The following is a 9,246-nucleotide window of genomic DNA, read 5'->3' as shown; positions in this document are numbered from 1 at the left end:
CATGGTGCTGGCTCGCATGCCTACTGCACTGTGGGTCCAGCAACGCAACCTGGTGGGTTGATACCAGGGCCCTCCTGCTGCTGCTGTGGGGTGGGTGCCAGGTACATGGGGACTGTCCAGACCCTCTGCCAGCAGGCATGGCCATGGCCAGGGTGGCTCTGAGCCAGCATGGGCACCCCACCTAGCCTGGGAGGCCCCAGCTCCTGCATGCTCCAAGAAGAGGCTTGACACACTGCTATTAAAAATATCACTTCTGTTTTATTTGGAATTTGTTACTCTGCGCGGGTGACAGGTTATAAATACATTCTCCAACGAGCATCCTCACCCTCAGCCCTGCCCGGGTGCAGGAGCCGGGGCAGGATGCAGGGCCAGGAGTGCGTTGGCTGCAGACAGCAGGGCCAGCCGGCACCAGTGCATCACGGCTGCCAGCGTGGGCAGCATCTGCCAGTCGGACCGTCTTGCACAGGGACGAGGTATGGTGTCCCTGCTAGGACCCGTTCTTTCCTCCTGCCTCCCCAAGCCCCAGTTGCCAGTGCCCACCGTGGGAGGCTGAGACTGGGGTGCCTCAGGTGGGCTCCCGGGTAGCTCCTTTCTACACCCTGCTGCACTGAAGCCCCTTGCCTTCAGCCCTGCTACCTGCAGCCACATGTAGTTTGGTGGCCACCACCAGCCCGGCCCCAGCCCCAGGGCAGGTGCGCTCCCAGCCCCATGCAGGCTGCATCACCCCCAGCAGCCCTGCTCAAGCAGCCCCAGACCAGGCATCTATCCCAGCCCCATGCCCCAGATGCCAGAGCTGGGGCCACCCCACAACGGGGGAAAGGCCCCAGCAGGAGCAAGATGGGAGGCAGTCACTGTCAGTGTGTGGCTCACTCTGTTCCAGCCAGCCCTGCAATGCTGCCCTCCCCTGCCGCAGGCTGTAAACAGCTGGCTCTGCTTTTGGGCAGCAGCGTGGGCAGGGAGGGCACCGCATGGCCCCGGGGCAGTGATGAAGGGACGTGGGATGCTTCCAGGGGCAGGGCAGGGTGGGGAGCACTGGGACACAGTGCTGGGGGCTGCCCTGGGTTGATGGGGGTGGGCAGATGGTGCGGTGCTCACAGCAGGTGATGCCCATGCGGGGCAGTGGGTGGCACTGATGTGGTGGCAGAGGGGTGGGCCAGGGTGGGAGGTGCTCGCGGGCAGGCCATCGGGTAGGCTATTTGGCTGAGATATGTGGGCACGGGTGACAGAGGAGGGAGAATATCAAAAATACAAAAGAGCGCGGCCCCACAGCGCAGGAGGCAGTGCCCTGCCTGGTGCCCGCCCGTGGCAGGCGGGGGCTGCGGGGGGCCGGCACCGCGCGCACACGCTGGCTTCTAACTGGCTTTTTATTTTGTATCAAGAACACTTGGTTTTAAAATCTTTACAAAGGACAAAACGCGGCGACTCCGTTAGTGTGTAAAGAACTAAAGATCTGCTTAAAAAACATCTCTGCAAAGAGAAACGACTGACACAAAAGAGATTCTCTGCAGCGCAAAGAGGAGCAGAGCTGCCAAGTCTCCAGCCTGGGGCCCTGCTCCCAGGGTCCCCGAGCCCCGGCACTGGCCCCAGCGCCCACACCCAGCACAAGGCCAGGTCCCCAGACCCTGCCCGCTCCCTCTGCCTGTAGCACCATGGCCCGGGGCCACTTCTCGACACAGCGAAGGAGCCTTTTCCAGGGCTTTTGGGATGCCAAGATGCCTGGCGATGCCCGGGCACCAGCCAAGAGTGATGCCTGGCCCCACTCCCTATCAGTCCTGGGGTGCTCAGCGGATGGAGTACTGGGGACGCGACCACCCCATGGCAGGGCACAGCTCTGGTGCGGGGAGCCCTGTGGCTGCTGCCAGCGGGGTCCCCCCTGCCCGCTTGTGCCAGTGCATGGGTGCAGGGGCTACACCATGTCCCTCCCTGCACCCGACTGGCACCCCAGGGTGACCCATGGGGCCCTCCAGCTGGAAGTTGGGAGAGTCAAAGCACTTCTCAAAAGTTAGATAGGAACGAAAGAAAGCGCTGGGTGGAGAGCAGGGCGTCCGGCCATGCCAGGACCCCATGGGTCTCAGGGCTCGGTGCCGCACCGTCCGTGGGCGCTGCCCCTCTGTCCGGGGGCTCTGTTGGCCCTGCCGGTCCCTCTGCCAGTGTCTGCTGCGTGCGTGTGGGTGCGTGCATGCGTGTGCGCCGGCGGCAGGCAGCTATACCCTGGTGGTGGAGTGTGAGTGTGGGAGCCCCGTGCTGTTGAAGCCGGCAGTGAAGGTGTTGTAGGGGTGCAGGGTCTGCAGCCCCACCAGCGAGTTGGGGATCATGGTGATGGTGTTGGGGGTCATGAGCGGGATGTCGTCCGGAGAGCGGCGCAAGGTGAGGGTGTAGTCGGGCAGAGCGGCCAGGCGCAGGGCATCATGGGGCGGCACAGCCTCGCACTCATGGTGCCCCTGGCTCACCTGCAAGGAGGGCATCTCCTCATCGGGCGCATGGGCGATGTCGTTGGCGGCACCACGCTGGGGACTGGGCTGCCGGTGAGTGTCCTGCCGGCGCTTGTCCTTGCGGTAGTAGAGGGCAGCGAATGCCAACACGTTGAGGAAGAGGAGGGAGGCACCCACAGCGATGGTGACACTCAGCTCGGTGGAGTAGTCACGGGGGCTCTCAAGCAGGGTGCCCGCCTCCTGCTCTGGGCTCCACTTCTCCTTCCCATTCTCACTGTTGTAGGCGGGTGAGATAGCAGGGCGCTTGGTGGTCCAGATCTTGCCATTGGGCCGGCGGGTGATGTGGGAGTTCTGTGTGGTGTCAGGTGGCGGCACTTTGGTGGTGGTGGAGGTGTAGTGGAACATATCATGCAGATTGTACAGGTGAGGGACCAGGTGCTTCCAGAAAGCCACCTTTGTGGCCCGGTAGTGGTCACGTACCCGTGGCTTCAGCCCAATATGCAGGTACAGCTGGTCGCGGGGGTTGTACTTGGACCAGGCTACCTCCTCAAACCGGTTGGCCTTGGTGTGGATGAATTTGGTGTCCTGGGGGACAGGCTTGTTGGGGTCCCTGCGAAACACAGGCAAAACAGCTAGCACTGGGAAAAGCCAGAGAGGCAAGGAGGGAGAGCCGGATGCAGAGATGGAGGCTGGGGGGGGACCTTTGCTAGTGGCAGCACAGGGTGGGCTGGTGAAAGGTCCTGCATGGCTGGGCAGCACCCCAACCCTGGGTCACCATAACCACAGCCAACCAACCTCCCCACCTCTGTGCTTGGCTGGGTTCTGTCCCAGCACTCTCAGCTTCTCACTGTGTGGTTGATACCTTGACCCCAGTGAAGGTGCAGCACACAGACCTCTGGGCACGGGGCGGGCTCAGTGTCCCACAACAGACATGACACCCCCACCACCACAGCACCATCCCAAGGGGTGCAGCTGCAGTGACTGCTGCCACCTCAGGCACAGCGTCTATCCCCACTCACCCTGTCTTGGCAAAATTGGTCCAGTAGGTCATCACCACAGCGCTGAGCATGACATCATTCTTGGAGAAGTTGCAGGGAAAGAGGTCTGTGGGACCAATCATGGGGATCCCGAACACATAAGGCACCTCGTCCCCGTGGGCTGCGTCGGACCATGCAGGCTTCATCAGGCTCTGGCAGTGGTGATAGAAGGCGTAGAAGTAGGTGGGGGAGCCGTAGCGGGCATGCAGGTCAGCTGTCACCACTGACGGCTCTACCCACTGGTGGTCAGTGAAGAGGGCCACCAGAGTCTTACGACGTGTTTCAGGGTTGTCCCTGTCAGCCCAGTCTGTGTACATGAACTTGATGGTCTCCCGCAAGGTGTCCTTGCCCTCGGGGTAGCCATACAGGTTGTCAACAAAGTTAGAGACCGAGTAGTCAAAGTCACTGCCTGAGACGCCGTCCTCAGGATCCACCACACCCTCCACGAACTTCAGTCCCTCGCCCTGGTTGACCCCTAGCATGATATCATAGTTGAGGAACTCGCCCTGTTCCATCAGGATCTCTGGGTCATCTGGGATCACATCCCCGTCAATAACGGGCCCAAAGGCCACATGGTAGCGAGCTGGCTGGATGTCTTGCTCTACAAGCTCCTTGGCACTCTTCTGTCGCAGGCAGTCCACCATGTCCACCGTGTCCAGCACATTGCAGCCCACCTTGTCAGCCAGCATGCTGGTGTACTTCACGGGCTGGTAGTTCACCGCCCAGCTGGAGAGCGCGGAGCCACTCTGGATGATGGCTCTCTGGAAGAGACCTGCAAGACAGACAAGGAGCAGGGGAAGCTTGCAGTGGGGTGAGTGCTGTTCCAATACCCCATCACTTTAGTGCAGGATGCACCGTGGAGAAGGCATCAATGCCCTTGGACTCCTGCAAGGACCCAGCACTATGGCCCACACCTGGCCTTGACCTGGGCTGTGCTGCCCGCTGCCCACGAGGGTGGCAGGGTGACAGCTGGGAATGCAGTGGGTGCTCCTGGTAGCAACCAAGGGCTGCTGTGCTCCCTGAGGATCCCATTGCAGCGGATGGCCTGGCATCCCTCTGTCCCAGTGCAGGGAAGAGAGGGGCCATGGTTGCATCACAGCCTGTCCCAGCCACGCCAAGGACGTGTTGCCTGAGCGCCCGAGGGGCACATGCTGCCCCCCAGCTCAGCGCCACCCTCCAGCCCAGGGTGGCAGAGGCTTCACTGATCAGCCAGGCTGCAGGCTGGCAGCAGCAGGAGGGTTAATGCCTGATCAGGGACACTTAACCCTGCATGTCCCACCCCACCGCTTTGTCAGGGTCCCCCTCGCCCCCCTCCCTGCTGCTTCCTGCCCAGCTGGGGCTGCTCGGTGCCAATCCGGCCCTGCAGGAGCACGCTGCCAGATGCACAAAGAAGGCCTTTCTGCCACTGGGAACACAGAGGGAGTGGACTTTCGCCCTGGAAAACGGGGCCACAAAGGCCCTGGCCCAGGCGGAGGAATGCGTGGCTGCGCTCCAGCCCCATGTCAATGGCGCTTGTGCTCAGAATACAAAGGGCAGCGAGGAAATGGAGCCTCCAGGGCAGTGAAAGGCAGCTGAGCTCAGGGTGCACTCTGGGGTCCCTGCTCTGTGGCCAGCCCTCTCCTGCACCCCAAGTGCTGCCTGCGCCCTTGCTGGACCCTGGCACTTGCTCGCCAAAAGGGATTGTCTCAGGCAGACCCCGAATAGTGCTAGCGCAGCAGTGTGGTGGCCACAGGGTTGCCCCCAGCCTCCCTGAAATGCGGAGCGCCTGTGTGAGACCCCCTGTGAAGCCAAGGCCATGCTGTTCTGCAGGGGAGCATGCACCTTTCTGCAGCAGAAGTGTTTGGAGGCTCCTGGCTCCCGGCCACCATGTCCATAGCTCTTGTCTGCACACACAGTCCTTGCTCTGCCAAGTACCTGACGTACAGTCCCACGCGATGGGACAAAGAGAAGTCACAAGCTCTGTTTGTCACCTCCTGGTGCCCTAGAAAGCTGTACCCAGCCTACGGGCTGGAGCCTGGACATGGGTTCGCTTGCTCTGCACCATCATCCATGTTCCAAAGAGCCAGGATGGAGATTCCCTGACTCCCAGGAGATGCTGTTCCAGCAGCAGCTCCCCACCAGCAGCATCACTTCCTAGACAGACCCACTGCACTGTGCTTTTCCCTTGCCTGCCCCTGCCTGGGGAAGCACAGGCAGTTCGTGTCACAAACAGCTGCTCATGTCCCTGATGGAGCCCCTTCACTGTGTCTTTGCATGGCCAGGTCCTGACCCAGGAGGACCCAGGAGTCTGCAAGAGCCCAGACCTGCCATGTCCTCCCTCTCCGTACCAGTACCCAGCTGAAGCCTGACAAGCACCCCAGGGAGGCATCACCACCCTGTAGCTCTCCCCAGAGCCTTCCAGCCTGCTGGGGCCCAGGCAGAAAGATGCAGCTCTATCTTCCCTGCCTGTTCCCCTCTGAGGTGAGGATCCCAGTGTCCTGCAGAGGGGGCTGCCATGGCACAGTGGAGCCAACCAGTGGGACCAGGGCTCTGCTGGAGGGTGCCTAGTGCTGCAGGCTGCCACCAACTCCTGATTTCCCCTTTGCTTTGCACAACAGCTGAGACTGGAAACACCTCTGGGGTTGTCTGGGCCAAGCCCTGCTTAAAGCAGGGTGCTGGGTGCCTTGTCCAGCTGACGTCTGAGCATCCCTGGAGCTTGCAATGAATGGCAGCAGCCCCCATGGCGCCAGAAATCAGGCCAAGGAAGCACAAGACGTTTACCCAGCAGCAACTGCCCCTGCCCCATCATGGCTGGCTGGGGAGAGAAGCAGCACTTTGGTCTTTGGCAAGGAGTCCGCTTGCCTACAAGGGCTGAAGCTGGCAGGGAAGCCATGGGTGTCTCCAGCAGCCAGACCCAGCGTGCACTGCACCAGTCTTCAGTGTCTGCCTCTTGCAGTGCCTGGCAGAGCAGGCACAAATTAGCAGCTTCATTAATAGTACTTGATCACTATGAGTTTTATTTTGATGGGATAAAAACAAACCCACTTGGTCTGCAGGCTGCATTTTAGTGCAGCTCCCCTGCTGTGCTCCAGAGCCGGCTGCCCTGCCTCTGGGGAGATGGGTGCCCTGGCACAGGGTTTTTCTGAGGTCATTTTATGGCCATTTGCTTTGATGCAACACTGGCTGCAGCACCAAGTACTCACCTCCTGCTTCATGGCATTTACAGCCAGCAGCAGCTCCCCTGCCACAGCAGTGAGGGTGCTGTGCACCCAGCACCACTGTGATGCAGGGGGACTGCACCAGAGGCATTGGGGCTGGATGGGGCAGCAAAGGACATGGCATGTAGATGCAGGGTTTAGTGGCAGAAAGCCTAGCATCACCTGAAAAGTGCTATACTGGCATGGCAGTATTTTTTGTGGCTGGAAAGCCAAGAAGCAGCCCCTCCAATCCACCCCCAGCCTCTCTCCACGCTTGTCCCTCCATCCTGGGCCCGTACAAGCAGCTGGGACCACCTAGGCAGCCAAGCACATGGTCTTGCTTCCAAAGAGGAGTCACTATCTGGCTGGGAAAACCAGTCTGCAGTCTTGGGGCTGCCCAGCCAGAAGCACCCAATCCCACAGAGGGGACTCCTGGACTGAGAGCAGCTCCCCATGATCCCCACCTGCCTCCCAGGCACTCCCATGATGGAAAGGATCACCCTAAGAAGCATCATGAATGCATTACACCCAGCATCCCCTCGCTGGCCTTTCACACTCAATGTGGGCAGAGGAAACCCTTTTTCTTTCTGCAGAAGGTTTCAGCCTGTAAAAGACTCCCCACCCCTTGGTCTATGCTGCCCAGTGTCCCTGTGCAAGGGCAGGAGGGCACACAGAGCCCCAGGAATCCACACAGAGATGGCATGGTCCTGCACAGGCCCTGCAGCCACAGAGCATCCCCTGCCCTGCCCACTGCTCAGAAATAAGTCTACCCATGCTTCTTTCCTACACACTGCTCAATTTACTATCTAACACAAGGAAAGCATCCTCTGGCTTTAGCCATCAAAAGCATCTCCTCCTGTGGGCTAGAAAGCCTGCCCAACACAGTTCTGAGTAGCTGGGAATCCTACTCCAAGAGCCCCAAAAATGGTGAGGGTAGCCCTGGTCTTGCCCTGCTCTGACATTGCAATACTGGCAGCAGCTCTGTAGGTATAACTCATATTTTCCATGTTCTTGAGCTTAATGTAGTTTAATATCCATTAATATTTCTCCAAGCCACCTGAAGAGGATGGGGCAACAACCCCAGGAGCATCCTGCTCAGGATCTGGCGCAGGGGGAGCAGGATGACAGAGGGGCTGACTTCAGGCACTGGGCACTCACGCAGGAGCACAGACTGAGCACAAGTGTCCTGAGCATCTTGGGGCGGCAGGGAAAGGGGCTTACCCAGAACAGATGTGTCCTGAGTGGACAACAGCAGCTCCATACATCCTGCCAGGGCTGGATCACTACAGCTTTACCTGCCTTTTTGTTTCTCCCTGCTTTACTCAAACATGGCAGGGCACTGGCAACAGTGACAGCATAGCCAGCAGGCTGCAGGTCAGTCATCAAAGACCAGGATCCACCATGGACTTAATGTGGGAACACCCAAACCGTCAGCTTTTGGGAAGCAGCTGCCCACCAGGAGCAGACATGCCTCTGTTGTCAGGTCTGTGGGGCAGAGCATCCCCCAGAGCTCTGGTCCTTGGGGCAAGAAGGGGAGCCCAGTGGTGGGAGCAGCTGCCCTGAGAGCAGGAGCACTCTGCACAGGGTGGTTGGTGCTGGCTGTGCCACGGGATCCTGCACAGAGGGAGCATGGGGCACTGGTGGGCTCCAGACCATGTTTTGGATATCCCGCCACCCAGGAGGCTCTGAAGCTCCTCTGCATTCTCTGATCCTGTGGTCCATGGCAGCATGTCTCAGCCTCTCTGCCTCAGTTTGATGGCCTGTCCAAGGAGAGGCTGGCAGCCAGCTGTGACCACTGGGCACCCTGATGGGCATCAGGGATGGGTGCGGAGGCACAGCAGCCTATCAGCCCCACTCTTGTCCCTGGGGAAGGGGCCATCAGTGGGAAGCAGAGCCCAGCATGGTGATGGGTCTCTGCATGGGCGTGGGCTCACCAAAGGGCAAGTGGCTTGCCAGAATCAGGGAAGTTTACCCAAAAGGTCAGCTGGAGAAATCTGGGAGAAGAGAGCTCTTTCGGGCTTGTCTTTAACTCCATGGTGAACTGCCAGCACCCTATGAGCCTTGTGCCAGGTCCGGGCTAAGCAGGGTGCTGCCCTTCACTCCCCACCATAAGATCAGCCTCTGCCACCTCTCACCACAGCTAATACCAGCCTCGTGCTGCCCGCAGCACCGGCAAACCTCCACATCAAATACTATCAATCAGATCATGATGCTGGTGCTGGTGCAGCCACCTTTGCAGCAGCCTGGACTGAGATCATTCCTACTTTCAATAATCAGGCAATCAGCCCATCGACAGCTCCCAGGACCGGAGGAAGGCTGCCTAACTTTGCCAGCAGCCTGGCCAGTGCCAGGCTCTTCCCATACACCCTCTGCCATGCCATCGGCCCTGCTGAGGTTCTGAAGGTCTCCTTCATTCCTGTGCAGTTCCCAGCCTGTTGAGCAGGGCTGCAGCTCTTTGCAATGGCTTAAGGTGCAATTTTGTGCGTGTGTGTCTGAGATGCAGACCCATGTCCACTGTCCATACATTTCCCTTTCTCCCTGCACCATGCTTGGGGACACAGCACTGAAAGAGGGCTGCACTGTTACATAAAGCCCCTGTGA

At 59.7% G+C, this 9,246-nt stretch overlaps 1 protein-coding gene across 3 annotated transcripts in view; it reads right to left on the bottom strand.

Moving 5' to 3' along the window:
- Positions 1–238: 238 nt before the first annotated feature.
- Positions 239–9,246, bottom strand: part of NLGN3 (neuroligin 3) — a 42,403-nt gene continuing 33,395 nt past the window's right edge. For all 3 annotated transcript variants that reach the window (XM_064463053.1, XM_064463051.1, XM_064463052.1), the window contains 2 exons: positions 3,452–4,241; positions 239–3,042 (listed from right to left, as the gene is read on the bottom strand). In XM_064463053.1, coding sequence (XP_064319123.1) covers positions 2,205–3,042; positions 3,452–4,241 — 1,628 coding nt within the window. In that variant the 3' untranslated portion in view covers positions 239–2,204. The remainder of the gene's footprint in view (positions 3,043–3,451; positions 4,242–9,246) is intronic.

Source organism: Phalacrocorax carbo, chromosome 11, assembly GCF_963921805.1.
Source record: "Phalacrocorax carbo chromosome 11, bPhaCar2.1, whole genome shotgun sequence".
Classification (NCBI taxonomy): Eukaryota; Metazoa; Chordata; class Aves; order Suliformes; family Phalacrocoracidae; genus Phalacrocorax; species Phalacrocorax carbo.
Note: the sequence above shows the minus strand (reverse complement) of the source record. Positions and strands in the feature narration are given on the sequence as shown.